The 24,573-nt window shown below is 46.5% G+C and overlaps 1 protein-coding gene across 2 annotated transcripts; it reads left to right on the top strand.

Annotated features, from left to right (window-relative positions):
* Nucleotides 1–3,132: 3,132 nt before the first annotated feature.
* On the top strand, nt 3,133–19,522 carry LOC112562530. Of its 2 annotated transcripts, none has more exons than XM_025235814.1 (15): nt 3,133–3,310; nt 4,509–4,613; nt 5,399–5,529; nt 5,776–5,944; nt 6,160–6,269; nt 6,766–6,809; nt 7,311–7,363; nt 7,742–7,866; nt 8,146–8,304; nt 8,632–8,678; nt 9,067–9,140; nt 9,710–9,834; nt 10,092–10,241; nt 10,414–10,502; nt 10,676–19,522. In XM_025235814.1, the coding sequence occupies exons 2-15, from the start codon at nt 4,537–4,539 to the stop codon at nt 19,370–19,372; spliced, it is 10,050 nt and encodes a 3,349-aa protein (XP_025091599.1). In that variant the 5' UTR covers nt 3,133–3,310; nt 4,509–4,536; the 3' UTR covers nt 19,373–19,522. The 2 variants fall into 2 exon arrangements, with proteins under 2 accessions (XP_025091599.1, XP_025091597.1); XM_025235812.1 differs by having other exon boundaries at nt 3,134–3,310; nt 10,411–10,502.
* Nucleotides 19,523–24,573: the final 5,051 nt, after the last annotated feature.

The following is a 24,573-nucleotide window of genomic DNA, read 5'->3' as shown; positions in this document are numbered from 1 at the left end:
CAAACCATGTCTTTTGTTGTTGGTTGAATGTTTGTCCCGTTAAAATAAATAAATAAAAACTGACAGTGTATAAAAATAATTTAAACTTTTCTTTACAAGTTCTCACGACGCCGTGCTTGTAGGACCATGTATCTACTGTTGAATTGTAATTCCTTCACACTTTTCTCCTTCGGACACAGTCTAGTTGACAATATATATATCTTCCGCACAATCTAGTCTGTGGATGGATTTTTACCTCGATTCAGTTTAGTTCTTAGATATTCTTTACGGCAGAGTCCAGTTCACAGATGTATTCTTATAATGCAGTTCAGTATACGCACCTTCTGAGCGCCCTGTACCTACATAACTTTATTAGAACCATAGGTCCAAGCACCCGAGCAGACCAACACCAAGTAACCCATCGTAGTGCACCCACTGAACCAAGAATGTTAACAGTAGGAAAGTGAAATAGTCATGAGTCACAAGAGTAAGTACAAAACTTTAGTCCAATCTCCATCCATAGTCGTCACCGCCATACACAGACCTGACGACAGAACACGTTTGTGACAGTAACTTCAACAAACTTATCTGAAACTTGTCCAGAAAAAATAGATATATATTTTGAATTCGACTAACTATTTCTGATATTTATTTCTTAAACGTTTAACTGATGATGTAATTGTGAATTAGCTAAGTACTCTCTTGCTCAAAGTTCGTAATTATAAATTATTAACATAAAACAGTCTCCATCATCGCCCCTCCCCGCCCTCCTCCACATCGCCCACCCCGTCCCACACTTCCCCACTGGTCAGCTGATCACTTCAAATGCACCAAATGCAACCCCTGACCCCGACCTAGACACCCTCAGATGATGCGGCTTTCCTTAATTAAGGTAGTGAAATTCCAGCGGGGAGAACATAAGTAGGGGAAGTGTTTTCTGCAAAGATCATACTATGAAAATGATATTCCCCCAATACATGTACGTAGCGTTCGACCCCACACAGGATAAACAGGATACTGCTACTCCACACAGGATACACACATAGAATGCACACCGTGTGATTCATGGGATACATACCATGCGTTGTACAAAGAACACGTGTACAGCTGGCACAAAACATGGCAGGCAGTTTGTGTACAACATACTTTATACAACCTAGCCACGATGTATACCGTGAGAACAACTCGTGCATGTCACATGCCGACACTACTAAACCTCGGAAATTTTTAATCAAACATCCGATATATTCTAACATTCTTAGCCCACCCATGAAGTCTGTTGCTACTGTTTTCATCCTGACATCCCACATGGAGTTGATGCCCTTTTCAGCATCGCGTTATGCTTGACTGCACTGCGCTCGGTTGTGGACCAACTCCCTGTGGAGGGCAGTCTAGACCCTGTACACCAGGGCCACGTGTCAGGGTCTCTATACCTCTGTGCAAACATTACACAAATTGCAGAGACCGTATCCGAGATCAATGAGCGATATTCTGCACTAATGAGATAGACAACTATCCGAGGCCCTGCCAATGGCCAACTCGTCACTGATGCGACACCAGCCTCCAGCGTTCGGATCTTTGAAGGCGCGTGATCTTGCGGGCCCACGTGCTGAGCACCAAGGGCAGGAGAGCGAGGGTTTCTCAAATGATCCTCTACAACAAAGATCGAGTCTTCTGGCTGTGGTAAAGGTCACAGAGGGCGATGGGCATGCACAGAAACCCGAGACAAGCACAAAAAGAACCGACTTCATTAGTGCGCGGTGTGTCACACCTTGTCCCCTGTGCCCCGCCATGCGGAAACCGCGCAGGTAACGACCGACGCCCAGGAGACGGCGCGGCTCTCGTTTGTCTGGAAGCGTTGGGTGCTGCGGCAGTCGTTGCACCGAGTGAGGATCAAGATGATGTTACAATGTGGGCACAAAGCTAAACTTGCTGACCATGCAATTCTTGATGGGGGGATGCCGGGGATGGGGATAAAATGTAGTCGAAGTCGAGTCGAATAAAGGAAAAGTTCTGTTGTGTTTTTCTTATTTTGTTGTAGTCGCAATGTCTTTGTCACCTGTAAACAAGTCCCACCCCACACACAGATACAACCTCCAATTACCCACTTCATTCCTCTTTTTCTGCTGTCGTCGTGAGTACCACAGACATCACTGCTGCTGCTAGTGGTGCTGGTGGTGGTGTTACCATTGTTTGTCATCATGGCTCTGACATATGTTATGCCTACTGCTGTTGCTGTTGGAATGTAGGTTGTCGGTACTAAAGGCATTACTGCTGTTACCACAACCACAACGTCGCAATAATTCAACATTTCAACAGCTGCTAATACCACACTGACACTATCACAGCTGCCAACACCACAGAGACACTCATACAGCTGCTAATACCACACTGACACTCATACAGCTGCTAATACCACACTGACACTCCCACAGCTGCTAATACCACAGGGACACTCCCACAGCTGCTAATACCACACTGACACTCTCACAGCTGCCAACACCACAGAGACACTCCCACAGCTGCTAATACCACAGTGACACTCCCACAGCTGCTGACACTCCCACAGCTGCTAATACCACACTGACACTCCCACAGCTGCCAACACCACAGGGACACTCCCACAGCTGCTAATACCACAGTGACACTCCCACAGCTGCTAATACCACACTGACACTCCCACAGCTGCCAACACCACAGAGACACTCATACAGCTGCTAATACCACACTGACACTCCCACAGCTGCTAATACCACAGTGACACTCCCACAGCTGCTAATACCACAGCGACACTCCCACAGCTGCTAACACCACAGGGACACTCCCACAGCTGCTCATACCACACTGACACTCCCACAGCTGCTAATACTACAGTGTCACTCCTACAATAGCTAATACAATACAAAATGCCCTTCTCTCAAAGCCACCCTAGTGGTACTGTGATCATCGCCGTTTGCCATCATCGTCGTCTTCGTCGTAAATTTTTCTCCCTTTCTTTCCTTTCTTTCTTCCTTTCTCCTCTCCTCCTTCGTTCCCTTTTTTTTTTTTTACTTTTTTTTAACGATACCGTTTTCCCTTTCTCAGACCTACCTGCGAAAAAAGCTTCTCATTACACAGACCGCAACAATATCAGGTAAATGCGCGATGACAAACGCGATGTGCTAATTAAGGGGAGGTGACTGGTGCAGTGGTGCAGAAGGGAGAGTCGACGTAGTTACTGCCCATCACTCGTGCATTCACGCGTGAGGACTGCTTGTGGAGCCCCAGTCTTTAAAAGTCTCGCGGTAGACAGTGGGTCAGTGTCCCCAGCTACAACCCAGGTGGAGATCAGGTAAGAGATCATGCTCTGTGTTTGACTGCCGCACTCTAGAATTTTCTCTCGTGTCAACATGCCTAGCGGTGCTACCCGCAACAGCTTTCACTGTACCCGACATGAGATTACTTTATTTATGTTAAAATATCGTGACTCCCACTGGTAATGGTATGGTAAAAACAATTTATTAAAGATATTATAACACATAATTTCTAAAAATTGCAGGTAAAAAATAACGTAGACTATGATGGGACTAATAGGAATACATGAATATTGTGTTACTTGACCTCATGCGAATGATATATATATAAAGTAAAATAGCGAAAAATAAATAAATTGTCTAATCTGCTGTCATTTTGTGTTATATGGACTCAAACACAAAGAAAAAGTAAAGTACGAAGATGGTATGGTTAAACAAAGATGAAAAGAAATACGATTTGTGACAAGAACAAACTATTTTAATTGTAACACTGTTAATATTTGACACTTATAGTTGTTTGTATTCTTATATTGATCCTGTGTAATCTTAATATACAAATAAAATAATCGAACTACAGGTGAACCTAATTTGAGAACATAATTTTTTTTAAAAGTGTTAAGTTGAGGAAAAACATTGGACTGGATGCTTTTTTTAATTCTTTCATTCGATCATTGACGCCTTCTTATTAATCCTGATGGAACAGAAAAATTCACTAAGAATGGACTTTATTACTCCCCGGCATCCTTTCTTTGTTGTTCTTTATTTTTGATGAGCTTTCTGTTGACTGTATTTTGTGTTAGTCTTGCCGAGAGAATTAAAAAAGATTAGGAACGTTTAAAGATGTCTTTAGGTCGACAGTTTGACAGTTATTGAGAAAAACTTGAGTTTCAAGTGCAGGTAGCCGCGACTGGTTTTTGTTTGCTTGCTTTTGTTTTGTTCGTTTTTGTTTTGTTTTGTTTTTTGTTTGTTTTTGTTTTATTTTGCTTTTTTTTTGTTGTTGTTTTTAGTTTTTTGTTTGTTTTTATTTTGTGTTGTTGTTTTTCTGCTGATTTATAGAAACCTGTAATTTATTTAGGGGAATGTAGATACTGGTTTGGGTTATTTTTGACTTGTTGCACTGTTTAACATCATGCTGCTCACTGTGTCACCACTTGTGCTCACCACTTTGCCACCACTCACTCACCACTCATTGCGCTCACTCACTGTGCTCACCACTCATTGTGCTCACTGTTCAAGGTGCTTGCCGCCTGCTCTACCTGCCAGGATGTGGCTACCTGCGGCGGTGGTTTTCTCCCTTTGCTGTGTGGGGGCGCTGTGTGCGGATCCCCGGAAGCAGTTTGTGTAAGTGCCGTTCACAGTTTTGACGGTCGTAGAATAACCTGGTAGTCAAGTCTTTACACAAGTCACACAGGTGACGATGAAGGTATTCCCCTGAGATATTGCAGTTGGGTGGCGAGGTTTGAGGGGTCAAGCTTATCTAAGGCCCGTTTGTTTGTTTTTGTTGCTTTTTGTTTTGTTTTTTTTTTCTTTAAAGTTGAGCTCATCTTTTACTCGCTGCTCAGGGTCAGGGGCCCATTTCACAGAGGGGTCAAGTTGAGTCACACTGGCTGACCTCCATACCTAAGGCTTACATACACCGGTGATCTAACCAGTCGTTCTTCCGAAATGGTTGATCGTTGAAGTAAAATACGATGGATAACTACCTTTTTGTTCGCAATCTAAGATTGAGCGGTCAGCCGGGGGAGCAAAAAAAAAAAAAAAAAAAAAAAATTCAGGACTAAAGCTACGTGGATCTCCATTAAATCCAAGAAAAACGAGCAAAAGATCGGATGTACACCATAAACTTATGATAACAGGAAAAATCTAAAACTTACAGCATAAAATTGAAAGAAATAACATACAAAGTAATAACCTTTGTAAGCTGACAGGGTTGATTTATACTATCTTCCATTTTCTTGAAGACATACTCTTGGTCGTGACATGATGAATATTTTGCCACCAACTGTTCCATGACATTACACTAACTCCTGCCTCCAGTTTTCGATAAATAATTTTTACAGAGAGAGAATGCAATTCGAAACAGTTATTATATATAAATACGCGACATCTTGACCTCTGTCTGCTAGGCATCGCCTGCTGAGCATGTACCAAAGCAGCACGGACCAGGCCAAGGCGGCTGACCAGGACAGCGACGGCGCCATCAGCGAGAATGAGTTCCTGCAGACTCTCTTCCTCTTTGCGGACACCGATGTCAGAGGTAGGGAAGTGGTCAAACCGTTTTTAATATCAAGATGCATGTCAAGATCCTGACATCCTAATATCAGTGTTTGCACAGTTGTAGTACAGGCAAGCCTTGCATTGCAATATCATTTGCTGATGCGATGGGGAGCTTTGGGGGAGGTTTCTGTGAAGCAGAAGAATCCTAAGATACAACAATCTACCAAACTACCAGTTCAACTTTTAAATCCCAGTTTCTTTACCTTCTTGACCTTATCCCTCCCAGATCGCCGAGTGACCCAAGCGGAGTTCATGGACGGTTACCGGCGGTATTATGCATTGCCGTCTGAGCTGCTGGTCATCATGTTCGACCTCCTCGATGACCTCAACGACGACGGCGGCACTCGGCCTAACATGGATTTCCGCGACAACCGCAACAACCAATACTTCCAGCTGTGAGTATGTCACCAACACCACCAGACGATATCACAACTTTACAAAAATTGTGACATTCAGTTACTGTTCAGTGACCGTTAAGTGACGTGCACACAGGATGTCTGGGTGTGACGGCGCCCACGTGTCTTGGAATAATTTGAAAGCACTAAACTTTCAGCCCTCAATATGATGTCAGAGACCAGAAACTCTGACTTGTAATTTCATCTTCATGCAGATACTTCCAGTTTGCTCGGGGCAACAACGTTTTCCAGAACAACCACCGTAACCAAGGCGACGGTGTGCTCACTTCCCGTGACGTCACCTATCAGATGTTTGTGGGAAACAGTGAGTGCAAATCACCAATCGTTGTTCGTGTTGAGAAATACGTTAATGTTTGAACTTGCTAGTGTGGATCAGTGCTGACTTCTGTGCGTGTATTAGTCAGTCAGACAGGCAGACAAGAAGGCAGTAAAAAAAAAATAGTTTTTTTTCCTAGTAATATTTACAACCATCTTCTAAGAAAAGAACTGATTTTAATAGGAGATATGTGTTTCCAAGACAAAAAAATTAATTAGCTGTTATTTGTCCTTGACACAAAATTTTCTCTCTGCCAATTTAGTTATTGTTCTTTATTTGTTTACGCCTTAGTTTGAGTGTTCGCTTGCTTGTTCGACATTATCTAAGAGATGTCTTTATTCTCGGGTTTCCCTATACTCATCGTCAAACGGTCTCCTGCTAAACGCCACACTGGTATTCAGCAATATCCCAGAGAAAACACTTTGTTTTAAGCTGTTCGAGATTAAAATTTAACGTTTTTTAACAAATGTTTTTTGCTGTGCAGACAATCCACCAACCGCGGAAGACTTCCAAAAAGCTCTGATGTCAGTGAGTTAACCTTTGATAAAGCCTTGGACTGAGGGATGAATACAGTCTTACAAAACCTGTTGACAAACTACAGGATAACATTAGTCATTGGGTCTGAACTTTAATTTGTCGCCGGTTGTGAAGATGTGTTCACAACATCTTGTCTATTTTTGAATACATTCTATAATCTTTTCAAAGTAAAAAAACAAAAAGGAGAGAGAAATTATGTAATGTTTATTTCAGTTCTGTAGTAGCATTAATATGTTGCAGGGGTTGGTTCCCTGAGAATTCATGTTTGTTTCACATGCAGAACAGTGACCATAAATTTTAGGTTAACGGAATTTTTAATGTATGAAAAGAAAGGTGAGGGATATTCATGGAAGAGATAGTCAAGAGAGACTAGTAGTGACCTGCGACAGCTTTATGAAGAAGAAAAAAAGATTAATTTTCTAGTGGGATTAACAATATTTATGATTATGATGATAATTATTTTTATTAACAATAATCAATGGGTTATTTCAGTGGGTGGACGAGGCGGCAAACAGACTGTACACCATCAACTATCAGCCTCACATGTAAGTCCAGGTGGCCACAAGTCTTGTCGGACAGGGGTAGGGAGTGTCCAGCCCCAGCCCTCCAACCAACCACCTTCTGTTCAACCTTTCTTATTAAAGAATTTCCTAGTGCTAGCTTTGATGATCTGTATGTGTAATAGCTCAGTTCAGTGGTCTGTAGGTGTAGCAGTGTTCACTTCAGCGGTTGTAGTTGTAATGGTAGTAAATGTAGGGGTGTAGGTGTAATGGTGGTAACTGGAGGGGCGATGTTTGTCGGGAAGACTGCAACACCAAAACAACAACAGCATACAAAGGACAATAAATACAATAGAATTAGACTGTTGTATGTAGATGTCGCTTTGTTTGGATGACTGTGCGTCTGGTTGACTTTGCCATCAGCCCTGGCAACCCGTGGGACCGTGAGTTCGACTACGAGCTGTGGTTCCACAGCGTGGACAGGAACAACGACTCACTCATTTCTTTCGGCGAACTGAGAGACGAGCTGCGGCGATACAGCAGCGATGGTGAGCTCGTCCTCTACTAGTACATCGCCTCCATCCTCGCTTCCATCAGCATCCCCTCTCATATCTCATCACCAAAGCATGATTCTCCTTCATCCTCTGCGCAGTGGCGTTAAGCGAGAATAAAAATTAAAATGAAAACGATGGACCGGTGTGGTCCAAATTAGTTGAAAATAAGTAACTGGTGAAATGTTGTGAGGCCTGTAGAAGGTGATGTCCTCCATTGGCACCCTGTAGCTGCTGGGTATCGCTGAGCACTGAGCGTACGTTGTGTACCTGCAGGTCGCGTGAGCCGCTCGCGCTGGACAGAGCGCAACCTGCAGGTGTACGGCGACAAGGAGTGGCTCGCCAACGTCGTCTTCGATGCCTGGGACAAGAACCGCGACCTCCGCCTCGACGACCTGGATGCTGGGCTGGTGCTGAGAGAGGCGGATCAAAACCGTGAGTGGGACTCGGATTTGTCCTAGGACAGGTCTTCAGAGGAGTGATAATCTTTAAATCCATCCACATACGGGTACAAGCCTCTCACACACACCCGGAACTGTATCAGGTTCACATGAAACATGTCGCTGACAAGAATATCTTCATTTTCTAATTTCGTGTTCTGACTTTTATGTTAATTAAGCTGTAATTCACTTATTGTGTGATCGTGTGCGTGTGTGTGTGTTAGCACAATGAAAACAAAACTAACAAAGCAAGCAGCGGAAGTCATCGAGTTGTCATCGAGACAACTGATGGTTTATCGGTTATTTTCTTTCTTATCAACAGAGGACAGACGCGTGACGACAGTCGAACTTCACCGCTTTATGGAAAGGGTAAGAGTGAATCACAATGCCTCGTGCTTGTGGGATGGTCATGCAATCATACAGACAGACGGACGGACGGACAGACAGACAGACAGACAATGTTTATGTTGTTTTTATGAACTGAAACAAATGGAAGGTTTCATTTTTTTTAATTTATTGTTGTTAGATTTGTGAGGGTATGTGGGTTCTTCTAAACATAAACAGACTCACATCCTAGACATCAGCCGGTTTCCTATTATTATTATACAGCTGATTTTTTCACTTACTTTGACTGGCGCCAGTCGTATTTTGCAGTAAAATTCTATATTTCAGCCTCTAATCGGCTTGTGACTTGTAATCTGTTCTCACATACTGATTTGTTGACCCTGTGACCTTTGTGTTTCTCTCTATCCCACAGTACAACAAACTGGCCAGGCGCCGCCTCGCCACCCCCGTCAGACCAGTCATCTTTGACTGTCCCAGTCCCTGGTGGTGAGTGGTTCATCGTTCCCTTCCTTAACATCGACGTCGCGCCTTTGACTCTGCTTTTCTTCTGTTGCGACTAATGGACACTTCGATTCGATGCATTTACTTTCATTAGAGAGGACTATTTTCTGTCACTCACTTTTCTACCTGAGTCAGTAATTACCATCTCACCTGTATTAGTGCTTAATCTACAGAATCGCTTAATCCGTGTTTGTACTGGAGCCAGGAGTAGGGTTGCTGTTGATACAAACACGTTTGAGAATATTTTAAAACAGCTCGCATGTATATCGACAGAATTTCAGCATGTAATAAATAAAAGACTTAGCATCTATCCAATAGCTAACCTAAATATTATGATGCACTTCATTATGCACAACTAATCCCTGGAATAAAGTTCTGGGTTTTTCTACATGACTTTTTGTACATTCCTCAGACAGTTTTATTTACCTACTCTGTTGACAGTCAACAATGTGTAAATAGATATTGACTATTAATAGAGTATTTGCGTACACCAACACGATAAAGGTACAGAAATCTAACAGATGATGTACTGTTTGTTTTTATCTTTTTATCAGGCAATCTTCCGGATGTCGACCTCGGGTAGACGCCACTCGAGCTGCAATGGACATGGACGATAACTTTGACGGGTGGATCACACCACGGGAATTCGGAAAACGAATTTCTTATTACGACAGGAACGGTTGGTCTTTTCGGAATTCCAGTCGCTTTAAAATGCTCTCTCTCTCTCTCTCTCTCCCACCTCTCGCACGAACATTTGATGGCACACAAGTCATGTTGCACGACATCCACCCGGGAAACTAAAGACTCAGGAATTTAAATGTTAACGGCCTCAATACATGAGCTGTTATTATCTCCACTTTCTGCGACCAATGTCTGCCTAACTAAGCGACCTAAAGACACAAGATGTGAATATCTGATCTCACTTTGTACGGCTAGGTGACGGGTGGGCAAGCAGGTTCGAGGTCATCTCCATGGAAACGCTGCGCTACGGGGTGTCTGGCCCAGCAGCCAGCGTCATGTTCGACATCTACGACAGAAACAGCGACGACCGCTATGATCACCTCGACCTGCAGTTCATCCTCCCGGGTCAGTAGAGGCTTGAACTCCTGTGAGTGTAGAGTGCGTGGCCCTCGTGAAGTAGAGAAATATGTTGCATGCTGCGCGCTGGCTTACACAATATATGGTCGTCCACTTGCACGCATGGCTGATGGCGGTTAAACCACAGTGAGTATAAGGCTACAAATGTTTGTTCCAGAAGGACGTCTGCTGTGTTTCTGCGATGCCAGGAAAGCTGTCCTTGACCTTGTTCGCCTCGCAGAGCGCTTCCGCTTTTCCCCGCAGGCTCGGGTATGTGCACCTCGCGTAGGAAACATCGGGTGTTTCTGTAATATGTACACACCCCACCCCACAGCTATCCCTCCCCCATGTTCTCCACATCCAATCTTTTGAAGAAAACCTATTCATGCTTTTAGAATTGCCGAGGTCTCATTGTCATCACGATGTGTGTGATGCTGTTGCAGGGTCCTGTCGGCTCCCTGCGGAATGCCATGCGCTGGCAGCTGGCCCGGGAATGGGCATGGCGAGATCGCAACAGCAACATCTGGCGTTGGCTTAACGGGCAAAGTCCATGGCCTTGGGGTGCTGGGGGATGTAAGGAAGGGGACTGCACTGGCAGGGACTGGCGCGGTAGCGCATGGTACGCTCCTTTCGACTGGAGGCAGAGAAACAGGGTTCCCGAGAACTTCCTTCAATGGAGCTACCTGCACGATGTCCCTCGCACCATCTTTCTGCCTCCAGGATTTCAAGGCGGCCGTGGAGCGCACCCTGGTGGCTGGAATCAGCTCTGGAGATACAACTTTCCAGGCTCCGGCACCAAGGAGAGGCCAGATGGCAACCGAGATCAAGACGATCGCAGCAGCTTAGGAAGCGATAGACGAAAGCCCTCGTTTCCTAGTCCCACCTGGCTGGCAGACGGAAGCAGCTTTGACGATTTGTGGACCTTCTCTGGAGATAATAATGACACTGATACCTCTTTCATTGGTCCTGGAACTTTCTGGAGCAATCCTAACTCTAACTTTTGGGAGCAGCTTTTCAGACAGGACGGTCCCCTTCCATCGTGGCTGACGTCAGGACGAACGGACACAAGCAACGACCAAAGAAAAACTCAGCTTCCGTGGTTTTTAAATTGGGATCCCAGTCGTCCCAGTCGTCCCAGTCGTCCCGAAAACATTCGCCCAAGCAACAATCGCCCCGTCAACACTGATGATCAGAAAGGGGGGAACAGTCCATTCAACCGCATCGACAAGAAGTATCGTCCTGAAACCACCACCGTCGCCCCTGTTGCTAGTAGACCAACCGGTCAAGGGGGAGCAACCTCCGCCGGAAGTAACGTTCCCTCTAGCTTGCTACCGAGTAGTAGGGTAGGGATGGGGCATCAGAACGTGGGAGCGAGATTCCGGCGACAAGCGGCACTGGAAGAAGAGTTCAATGAAACATCAGAATCCCTTGCCCCTCCGCCTTCTCTGGCAGGCAGCAACGGGACTTCCGCCAACGATACCAACCTCTCGTTTGCACGGGAGGACAACTCCACTATCAACGCGACAGAGCTGGAGGAAAACGGCACGCGTTCAGACGAGAACAAAGATCTCGCAGAAGAGAAAGATGAGATTGCACGAGCTTTAGCGAGAAATACTACTCCTTCCCTGCAATCCCATTGGTGGGATTCTGTTGCATGGACAGGCACTGGAGACACCGCGCCTGGATATGGAGAATGGTCAGGTGCATCAAATGACAGGCAAGACAGCACCACAGAGTATAATGCTTGGAACAGCAACCGCGGGTGGGACAATAGTTGGGTCAACAGTTATTATGGCGACAATCTGGCAGGAAGCACCTGGCCAACACAAAGCTACTGGTTCAACACGTATCCAGGATACACGAACGGTGGCGGTCCTGGTTACAATTCTTGGCCTGTCTGGAGAAACTATGAAAATTACTCCCCTCAGTGGCTGAATGGCTACACTGGTTACAACTACCAGCTTAATCCTTACCGCCACAATCCAAGATGGGGAAACGTTTGGAACACACAGGGAAATGAAGGTCTCTTCTATCCGTCAATTTATAGCTTTTATTCGCATTATGGTCAGCCAGCCCCTGGCTCTTACGGTCGCCATCTTGGGTTTTGGAAGAGGAACGCTGACTCCAACACAGTTAGCAAACAAACTTCCAGAATGATGGGAGACTTCTCGACATATTGGCCTTGGTGGGAATGGTGGAACTTCTACAACAATGCCTACAATACTTACCAACCATGGGCATCCAACTGGAACTTTTATAACAGCAACAAGTGGTTTCCTTGGTATTCGGGAAGACAGTGGAACTATAACTGGATGAGTAACCTCCCTGGGAGCCCCTACTTATTCTCCAGGACTAACGAGAACCATGATAAGTCCTCCGATGTCAAACTGGAGGTGAAACGAAGCGTGAACAATGAAAACGATCTCAAATCCATGGATGAAAATGTTTCGAGATGGACGACAGGGTACCAACCTCAATGGTGGAACCAGTATAATGGCATGGATACAAGGCGGAGCGGGGATGAGATCTCGTCAGTAGCCAACATCTGGAACTGGAATTGGAACTGGTTCTTCAACCAAAACATGCTTCGGAGCTATAGTCCCATGTTTCTGCGCTCTGTCCCCTACATTCAGGGAACACAGCAACCTTTGATGCCACCAGAACAGCCAAGAATCTACAGAAGAAGCACAGAAAGCAGGCCAACAGAAGAAGTTTCCAGATCAGTCAATGGACCAGGGAGATGGTGGACAGGGTGGAACAACTACTGGCCTTACTGGTGGAACTCCAACATGTGGAGGAGCGACAGGCCACAGTGGTGGAACACGAATCCTTGGAACATCTATTTGAACGACTGGAATGGCCGGATATGGAACTCTAACCAGGGTTTCTTCCCCTACGATACATTCTCCTTTTCGAGAAATGAAAATGGTCGCTCACCTGATGGTAGTCACACAGCTGTCAGGCGCAGCACAGGGGAAACAAATGGTGGCAGCCACACAGAGGACGAGCAAAACGGAAAAGTTTCTCGAATGTTGGGTAGATTCTGGCCACAACGGGACTGGAATGGCTACAACTACTGGCCTCAGCAGTTTTCGAGTGGGGACAACTACTGGCCACAACGGTGGGGTGGCTACCCGTGGAGCAGGTACTGGCCTGGTTGGAACTCGTGGAACAACAATAACTGGATGTGGAACACGAATGAAGCCTCCACTCCACTCTTTCCTGTGTACGACTCCCAGGGGCAGCCGCATCTTGACAATTCCCAAAGTCAAGAACAAATTGTCAAACGGAGTGCAGCTGGAAAGCCCGACCCTGCTTCAGCAGAGCAAGAGAAAGATGTATCACGAATGATGGCTTCACAGGGTGCCTTCTGGCCACAGAAAAACATGGACTGGCCTCAGAACTGGGGTGGATATTCGTGGAACAACAACTGGCCTGCCAGTCCACACTACTTCCCGCAAGGGCATGAGACTTCCGGTGGCTCCCAAGGCTGCGCTCACGATATTTTCAAACGGGGCGCAACTGACAGTCGGGAAGACAATACGAACAAGGAGGGGAGGGAAGCTGCCCGGATGACAGAGTTTGACAACATTTTAATGCCACAAGAACTCCGGCCTAGATGGAACCTGGACAGCTGGGTATGGAACGGTCGCTCTCCCTTCTTCCCTTACAACTACTACAATTATCTCAGGAACATGGGAATCAGACCCTCTCCCAGCCATCCATTATTTCGGCGACAAGCGGAGGAAAACCCGGAGAAAGAATCTCTAGATGCAGGCAAAAAAACATCAAAAATGATGAATGAATATGACTGGAACTGGCCACAGGGCTGGAACTCCTATAACTGGCCACAGGGCTGGAACTCATATAACTGGCCCCAATGGTGGAAATGGAATATGTGGAATAATTTCTGGAACACAAGGAACCAAAACAGCAGGACATGGAACGGTGGCCGAGAGTTGTATCCCTACAGCTTCTTTCCTGAAGCTCGTGGTCTCTACAAACGTAGCACCGAAGACCAGCAGGCTGAAAAATCTAGTGATAATGTTTCCCGTATGATGGGAATGTATGAAGGAGTATTTCCTCAACAATATTTAAACCCTTACAGCAGCTGGAATCAATGGTGGAACAGGGACATTTGGAACACTTACTGGCCTAAGTGGAGTTTCAGATGGACACCATGGGCTTCGGCTTCATTCGGCTCTCCCATGTTTCCCAGAGGGGAAGACTTTCATTCTCGATTCAGGCGAAGTGAAGACCAAACTCAAGAGGGCAGCTCAAAGGATGGGGAGAAAAAAGTATCCAACATGATGGGAGGATTTGGAGGTTTCTGGCCACAATACTGGAGTGGATACTCAAACTGGCCTCAATGGTGGAGAGGTTACTACAACTGGAACAACTATTGGCCAGGGGGAAACTCCTATGATTGGACATGGAATAGAAATCAGCCTTTCTATCCATACAACCCTCATTACTATTCACAGGATGGATATCGACCTGCAGGTTACCCAGACTTTACTCATGACATTTTCAAACGAAGCTCAGATAAAAATGCTCAGCATGTGTCACAAGGAAAAGATGAAAATGTCTCCCGAATGATGGGTGGATATAACGGATTCTGGCCGCAGTTCTGGAACAGTTACACACACTGGCCGAGGTGGTGGACAGGAAACAACTACTGGCCATGGTGGAACACATGGAACAGCTACAACTGGATGTGGAACAAAGACAACTCTTACTCCTTTCATGAACGCTTCAGTCGCGGTGCAGACAACCAGCCAGACGATGGCAAGCGCGAGGACAAAACAGTTTCTCGAATGATGGGAGCACCTGGGTTGTTCTGGCCTCAGCAATTCTGGAGCAGGCACAGGATCTGGCCACAGTGGTGGAATTTCCGCTGGGCAAATAACTATGACTGGATGCGGAACTACGACCAAGGTTACAATCCTTACAATGATTTTCCTTCCTTGCCCTATGGCCCACAAGCTGGCCCTTCATCTGGTGGGGATCACTCCATCTTTAGACGCAGCACAGTCCAAAGTCTACCTTTCAACAGCAAAAGCGAAAATGTTTCTCGAATGGCGGGTGGATATTGGCCATACTACAACTGGAATCGTTACAATTATTTGCCTCATTGGTGGAACCAAAATAGTTGGAGGAACATGCTACCTGGCTGGAGCTACTTGAACTGGTTGTGGAGCATGAACTACGATTTTTATCCTCAGAGCTACTTTCCTTCTACATTTGGAACATCACCTTCGTCCACTCCAGATGATGAAGTCCACATGGTTCTCAGGCGCAGCCTTGATAAAAAGCAAGAACAGAAACCCCAAGATGACAAGCGAACTTCTCGAATGGCGGGTCAGTACGGATATTACTGGCCGCAGCTCTATTGGAATAATTTTAACTTTCAACCCCAGTGGTGGAGAGAGTCCCCGTGGAATAGGTACTGGCCGGGGTGGAATAACTACAACTGGATGGACAGCAGAAACGTAGGTGAGACAGACTACACACCCTATCAGTTCGCAAAATCCGGTGTCAGTAACACTGGACATGAAATATTCAGGCGCAGTTCTGAATCAGAGACTAAAGCAAGCAAAAACTCTCAAGAAAACACAGCCTCAAGGATGATGGGTGGATACAATGGCTACTGGCCTCAACAACACTCGTTTGCCTCCAGATACTGGCCGCTACTGGATAATGCCTACGAGTCGGGTAGATTTAGCCCAGTGTGGAGAAACTCTTGGATGTGGAACACCAACCCAGCATACTTTCTACCCAATCCTTCATACTATTCCAGGGAAAGTCATCCACCAGGAGATAATTTCGAGTCTCCCCACGAACTTTTCAGACGCAGTGCAGATGACAACCAAGACCAGACAAAGAAAGATGCAGACAGCGATGTCTCCCGGATGACAGGCAGATACACAGAGTTCTGGCCATCGCAGTCCTGGAACCGAGACAACTACCCGTATCTATGGTGGAACCGGAACAGCTTTTGGCCCGGGTGGAGCAACAGCTGGATGTGGAACTATTACCAGCAGCCCTACGATGCTTTTGCCTTCGCAAAGAGCCAGCCAGCTGCAGCCAGCTCCTTTGCCACAAGCCACACGATCACAAGGAGAGAGTCCAGTGACAAGCAAGAAAATAATAACACTTCTCGAATGATGGGTGGCTTTGCTTGGTTTCGACCCTACAATTACTGGAATATCTACAACTCTTGGCTACAATGGTGGAACCGAAACTTTTGGAACATTTACCGGTATCATCTGGACAGCTGGAACGGAAATAACTGGATGTGGAACCGTAATCCTGATGTGTTTTTTAACTATCCTTCCTCTTACTATTATTATTCTCTGCATGGCCTACCACCCGACAGCAATCATCACAGCGTGTTCAGACGCAGCGCAGAGACAAACAATGGCAACAACCTGCTGAATGAACGGCTCACAACTTCTAATATGCTCGGTGGGTACATGCCATTGCAGGACTGGAACAGCTACCGGTTTTGGCAGCAGTGGTGGAGGGGCTACCAATGGAACTGGAACACGTATGGACCTGACTGGAACAACTGGAACAATTTTGAAAGGTTCTGGAGATTTAACCAAGGGTACAATCCTGAAAATCCGTACTCCTTCTCCAGAACTGATTCATCACCGGGAAACTCTCCTGAAGCTGGCCACACAGCCTCGAAACGCAGTTCTGACGAAGAGCAGAATACAAATGCAGAAAGCAAAGAACAACAAACTTCTAAGTGGATATCTGGATACAATGCGGACTGGCCACCAGCTTACTGGAGCACCAATCCATACTGGTCATCGTCCTGGGGCAGCTATCCATACTCGTCACAACCTTGGGAAAGAAATTGGTGGGATAGCTACGGGAATGGACAAAAGTTTAACCCAGTGTGGAGCAGCAGCCCTTTCTACTCTCCATATTACCGGTTTTCTTTCTCTAGAGATAATGAACGCTCGGCTAGCTCATCGGAGAAAGGACATAGTGCATTCCGGAGAAGCTTAGATAAAAGTGAAAAAGAAGCTTCACAAGACCAGAAGACTTCACGAATGATGGGATGGTATGGGTGGAACTGGCCCCAGAGGGATTGGAACAACAACTACTGGTGGCCTTGGTGGCACGACAGGAACGCATGGAATGGCTACAACTGGATGCGGAGCAAGAACAGGGATTTCTTTCCGTACAGTCCTTTTCTTTATTCCCAGCGAGAAGCTCAACCAGCTGCTTCTGATTATACTGACCATGCCATGTTCAAGCGCAGCACAGATTCCACAAACGCCAACGGCTTCTCGCAAGATGGCGTTGTTACCGCGAAAATGATGAATGGGGGTTCTGGTTACTGGCCTCAGCAATGGTGGAATTATCCAAACAGCTGGCCATGGTGGTGGATGAGTAACGCTTGGAACAACTATTGGCCTGGATGGAACAACTATGCCCGGATGTGGAGTACTTATAACAGCTGGTATCCCCTCCACTCCTATCAGTTTTCTCAAAACAATGGACAGTCTGGACACGAAGCTGATGACAAGCATCAAATATCGAAAAGAAGCCCGAGTGAAGATAACTTAGATGAGAAGAAAGAATCTTTGGGAAGATGGACGAACGCCGACAATTTCTGGACACTTCCACAGAATAACAATCCTTATCTTCCATGGCAAGAAACAGACATGTGGAACAGTCACAGCCGCTCGCCATATTGGAATACGTTTAACCAAGCCTGGAATAATTGGAATATCTTCAACGACCAGGGTAGATATCCATATGGTCAGTATTTCTATTCCAAAGGCGCAAATCGTGATTCATCAGATAAAGAAAGCATGCTGACAAAGAGGGATACAGCTCAAGGAAACCAAGATCAGTCTTCAACAGTTAGTGGACCAAACCTGATGGATCTGTTGAAGAAAAACAACTTTTGGCAATTGCCCAACACCAGAGACACAGATAAGCCCCAACAACCTCCAGTCTCTAAGCGAAGTGCAGAAGGGTCACAGAAAAACGAGAAAGAGGAAGACATGGGGAGACAAATGACTGGCGACAGACGGGATTCTGGTCAGTTTGGAAGAAGCTGGCCTCAGTCGGACACTTCCGGTCACTTCCGGCCAGGACTTCGAGCAGGTTATTTCATGCCAAACATGTGGACTGCTGACACGGCAGATAACAGCAACCACTTCTGGAACAGAGATCCACTGTGGAGTGGACTTACTGAGAACAATGCACAGCGTGGCAGCTTCTCAATGGACAATGACTGGAACCTATACCACAGACCTAATTATTGGGCTGGATACAGTAATGGGGGTCCATTTAGAAATGAATTTGGACATCCTTACTTTGCAACAAATAGTCAGATGTGGCCCGAGAACATGGACTTTAGCTACCAAAAGGGGGCTGATGGTTCTTCTGAACAAGAAGCAGACGTGCAGTCACGTGATTCTGAAGACCTCGACAGAACCAAACGCAGTGCAGACGATAAGGATGCCGGCGAGCACATCGCAAGACAAGGAAGTTACGAGAGATACAGGAGCTTTCCCTTCTGGTGGAATGGATATATGTTTCGGAGGCCTAACTTGTGGAGCGCACCTGGTCCATGGAATAGCCTGTACTACATGTGGAGAAACTGGCCTCGAAACCAGATGTGGAACGATCAGACCCCAGATAGCTACTGGATGGGGAATAATTTATGGACAAATAATTATGATCAGTTCTGGAACAGTGACTGGAACACCTTGAATGCCTATGGCATGACAGATCCCCAGTTTCGATACCAGCAAAATCCTCCCAGTGGTGTTGAAGCAGAAGACAGCTCCAGTGCTGCAACCAAGCAGAAGCGAAGTACCGACGAGGATCAGGCTTCTGTGTCGAAGGAAGACGAAGTGGGAAAACAACTAGGTGGTCACAGCCCTTTTCCTAGCTACCTCCCGTGGTCAAGATCGTGGAGGAGTTTCTACTGGCCAACGTGGTTTGGTAACAGATACTTCAGGAATAGATGGAGCAGCTACCCAGCATGGTACAACTATGACAGGTGGAACAACTGGAACTGGCAGCCAGACCAACGTGGAACATTCAAACTCCAAGCCCTGAGTCATTCTGGAACATTGACATGTCTAGACCAACGTGGGATGGTCTGAAAGGACAGATCCCTGAGTATTTCACGACCCCTGTCCCGTCTATGTCAACTACTGCAGAGACTCGTCAAAAGCAAAACCCTACTACTCCGTCCAGGACACCCAAGGTAGAACACAAGCCCGAACCCGAACACAGAACCACTTTATCAAAGCGCAGCACACTTTCTGATCAGGACAGGGATATGTCCAAATGGATGAATAATCCAAGCGATGCAGACTTTAGAAACCATTACAGTCAATGGTCACAGTGGATAAACAAGCAAAACTATTATGACCCTAGAATGTTTCCGATCTTTTTCATGCAAAATGGTCAGATGGACCCCACGAGGGACAACCGTGTGTGGGATGCATATTTCAGAGGTTCTTCTGCGCCTAACTTTTTCCAGTTCTCAAAAAAGGAATCAACTGACATTCAAAATTCACAAGAATTTGAAAGAGAGGTCAAAAGGCGCAGCGTTGAGGAACTACAGCAAACAACAGAGGATCCAGACAGTAAAATCAAGGATCCCGGCGTTTCCCGATGGCTCAGTAACATCTTTCGGACAAGAGGATTTTTCAGACCAGAATGGCAAACCACAACCTTTAGACGGCCATGGCAATATACTCCTTACAGCTTTGTAAACAAAAACATTAACTACTTCCCTTGGTGGGTGTACAGAAATTGGTACTCGCCTGCATGGTATAATCAGAGGCTGTGGAGCAACAGCTGGATGTGGAGTCCGCCATGGTGGCAGTATGATGATGCTTGGCAAGACTTTCAGCGGAGCGGCCCCGGAAGTGCGATGGACGCCAGCCAGTTGTGGAACAGTCCGGGGGAAAACGAAGGCTTCTTTCCAGGCAACTACTGGCCAAATATCGATTCAACATGGGGCGATCTCAGCACTTTCGGTCCTTCTGCTGGTGCTGATGATGAGGTGCAGTTCACAGGAGCCCCAGAGATCCGCCAACAAAACGACGGGGACAACGGAGGTAGCGGTCACGCAAGCAGTGATGATGGAGGAAGTGGAAACCTAAAAGAAGGCCCTGCAGACAGCACAAAACACTCAGTGACAAAGAGAAGCTTTGGCATCCGAAACAGGAGAGGAAGCTTGCGAGCATCCAGATGGTTGGACCAGCGACTGAGAGTCCTGTCGAGGGGCGCCACAGCTCAGCAACCGAGATGGAGACGCAGCCGTGGCTCTCTGCGCCAGAAAAAGTCTCCCCTCGATTTACAGCGACTTGGGTGGACGGGCAACTTTGGACAGGACCACAAGCCTTACTGGCTGTCTAGTAGCTGGGAAATTTCGGGAAATAACCAGCCCTGGTCAAAATGGATGCGCTGGAACAAGTGGAATGGCGGTTTTGTGTGGAATGATCATTTTGACACCTTTGGCGGCTTCAACCCATTTCAGTCCTTCTCCAGGACAGGCTCTTCTTCGGAGTTGAAAGACGACAACATTCAAAAGCGCAGTGCAGAATCTCCAGCAAGTTCTGAAGAAACTGAAACTAACAAAAAAGTTAAATCATGGGCTGCTAGGTGGATGAGTGATTATAACTCAAACTTGCCGATGGGAATGAACTTCAACTTGCAAAGCTACCCTCCGTGGCAGCCAGGAATGGGTTTCAATGACAGGAACTTACTGAAATCGGGCCCAGTGTGGTATAACTTTCTGGACAGCCTAAGAAACTTCCGTCCGTTTCATGCTTCTTTCCCAGCTGCTCAGACAGCCTATGACAACCCAATCTTTCCTCGCCTAAAGCGTGCAGCAGTCCCTCCTGACCAGGACATAGTCGCTGTTGAGCCCGAGTCCACATCAGAGCAGATGTTCTCCAAGTGGATGAATGAATACAGTCAGATGCCCAGCAACTGGCATTTATGGATGAAGAACAGATGGCCTATGCTCAACTACGACTTTCAGCCAGGATGGACGAATTCATATCCATCAGTTCCATCTTGGGGCAATATTGGCTGGGACAAGTCATCCTTAAACGGCAACCCGGGCTGGAACTATCAGCCGTGGAACAGTAAGGACTTGCTCGAAAACTACTGGGGCAAGTGGAATAACCCTGATATCCTGTACTCATCGCAGTCGTCTGAAGGTAAAGTCGATGAACAGGAAGGGGACAAGGACAGACTTGACAGGAGCTCTGCCCAGGCGACCCCGACAGAAAATGGAGGGGCTCTTAGCAACCCCGAGGATGCGAAGCGGGAGATCGAGACAAGGCCAGTCAACTCGGAGGAGGTGCGCGCACGGCGCAGTGTTGTAAATTTAGCATCAGTGTTGTCCAAGGGAGTGATTCGTCACAAGAACACACTCAGCTCCAACACTGTTTCCTCCCGCAAAGACAGCGGTCCCAGGAAATTCAAACGATTTTCTGCTGAAGCTACAGCAAGGCTCCAGAACCGTCTGCGAAAGCGTCTCGCCCCCACGGAAGCAAGTCGACCTGACACAGAACGGACTACACGCAGCTCCAGCGAGCCGGGAAATGTCAAGTCTGATGCAAGGAAAGGAACCTCAACACCAGCCTTGGGCCTTGCTGAAGGGCGGGCATCCGAAATGCTGCCTGGACAAACAGCCAACGCACTTGGCAGACCCACTGGCCAGGAACCTCTTGCTGAGAATGATTTCTACAATCGGAATCCAAATCCTGACTGGGTCCAACGAAGACCACCAAATGGTGAATCCGACCTAACGAAAGGAGGCGAGAGAGCCGAGGGTGCCGTCCCTCCTACCAGACTCGATAACGACGACAACGACGCAGCGCTCAGTGAATACAATTACTATGACCAGGACGGCCAGAAGTGGCTCAACCTCTTCAACCCAGACACCCACAACAGCAGCACAAGTGGGTCCCAGAGCAGCAACACCAGCCAGTGGAATGACTGGATGCAGCTATGGGCATATGGACCCAATTTTTGGGATAGTTTGGATTCCTGGGATGGATATCCGTTTGAAATGGAATCGAATGCAGGGGGGATGAACTTTAACCCGTGGTCAAGCCCACGCATGAGGTACGGAGAGTTTGGAAGTAATTTGCCCAACATAGGCCTCACTGGTTGTAGCGGTCGGCGGAATTATGTTGGTCCCCTTAATTATGACCTCAGCTGGAGGAACATGGCTCATGACTATGTTAGCAGTGTGTCTAATCTGTACCGAGACTTGTGGAGAGACAATTGTGACAGTGTGTATGACCCTGGCATGTCCCTGAATCCAGGTGTAAACCAGATCCTGTATGCCAGCTTTGGTCCCGCTCAGACATGGTGGGATCTTTTGACAGGACCAACAAGCCATGGCGAAGGTTTGAACCCATGGTACGAGGCTCGTGGATACAAGTCTCATAGCCCTCTGCTTCAAGATGGCTGCTGCGACAGTTGGTTTCAGGGCACAAAGTATGGTCATGGACTTCCTGTCGGTGTTCTTCCGACCTGGCCAGACAGCGGACTAAAGAGCAGATTGCAAGATGCCTTCGAATGGAGATTTCCGTGGCAGCGGAATCAGCTCAGTGAAAGAAACCCATTTGAAAATACTCAACTTCCTGTAAGACAGCCACAAGAAAGTAGTTCAGGTGTAAGGGTTTTCTCGGGTCCCTGGAATGACAACACAAGAATCAAGAACTGGCAGCTTTTGAACAATTTTTGGACATCTCGTCCAGGACAAATAAGAAATCCAAACTGGAATTCCCCAGCCTTCAACCCAGCTGCAAATCCCTGGGCTATCGATGGGGGGCGCTACCTGCAACAAGAAGCACCTGCAAGCCCCTGGAATAGGGACTCTGAGCTCTCGGACCAACCGAACCGGTGGAACCAGCAAGGATGGCAGTCTCCAGGCAACCAAGGCGAAGACAGTTCCTGGAACTGCTTCAGTAAACTCAAAGGTGGCGCCACATTCAGCAAAGGAACCACAAGTTCCAGCATCGTGCAGCCCACAGACACTTCCGGTTTCGAAGATCCAGACTTTGGTCCGAGTTCTCCTCTGGCAAGTGCACCCTCCGTTTTTGAAGAATCCAGTACAGGTGGACCATCGTTGATAAGCAGTGTTGAAAATGTCCAGTTCTTCCCAAGACCTGGGTCTGGAAGCCTCCTGGACGCCATGACGACGAGGGCGAGCGCTCGGTTAGACAGCCCTATAAGCACGCCAGCCCTGAGTCAAGGCACAATGGCCCACTACATCAACATCGACAGTCAGCCTCTGAAACAATCCCAGCAACCCACGAACAAAGACTGCTGAACAGCCTCGAGGATTTCTAGTCTCTGACTCAGACTAGTTTATTACAGTTCAGTTTAATAATTCACAACATATTTTTTTTTTTACAATGGAGTGGTTTCGTTGAAAAAACTTTGCTGTTTCACTGGATTTGAGAACATGCTTGTATTGTTCAACAGGTACAATTACAACTTTTGTAATTTTCAAAACATGAACCGAAAGTCTGTACTTAGCTTTGCTTACATATTTCTGTCAGCACATTTTGAGCTTTGCATATGCAAATAAGATTTTTGAAATGAAAGCCTCTTTATGATATTGTTAGCACGTAGCAGAGGGCGCGGCGCCTTTTGGCCGCAGCCTTCCACCCATCCTTTCTATCTGTTCTTCTTTTTTCCTTGACCTTAAAATTTATCCTCGGACCCTGTCAGGTTCCCATGATTTTTGTAAATTTGTAAATTCAGAGTCACAACAATTATGCAATGAAAGTTGTAAGACTTTCAAGCAATTAAGTTTTCCTCTGTTGTTCTTTTTATGCTTTCTTCATTCCTGTCTTTGAAATCGACATATTTGAATGACATTGTACCCTGACAAGCTACCCTCATTTGTATTTTCCTAAACAAAGTTTATGCTTATTCTGCTATTCTAGCTTCACATGTTGTTCTCTCTGAGGATGAGTTCATTCTAGTCAAAGCACGAGTGTGTGGGGATTGAATAGCAACAAGCGCGAAGTTTCAGTCTCACAAACACGTCTTTCAAATGTATTCTACACTCATTCAGTCTCAACAGTAATTCATTCGTGCAGGATGTATGGTTCAGAATGTAACTTTTGCCAATTTGTAAGTTTAGAAAACTAACAAAAGGGGTTAAACGAAACAGTTTTCATTGTTGACTATTCACAATGCTCACATCCTGAGAGGAACTTTCTGTCGGGTAGAATGATGTGCAAGCTGCTGTAATCAACTAAACACAGACGACAGATATAATGTACACCACTTTTTTCAACAAAAACCATACCACAGT

This window comes from Pomacea canaliculata, linkage group LG4 (assembly GCF_003073045.1).
Source record: "Pomacea canaliculata isolate SZHN2017 linkage group LG4, ASM307304v1, whole genome shotgun sequence".
Classification (NCBI taxonomy): Eukaryota; Metazoa; Mollusca; class Gastropoda; order Architaenioglossa; family Ampullariidae; genus Pomacea; species Pomacea canaliculata.
This window is presented reverse-complemented; position numbering and strand designations above follow the sequence as displayed.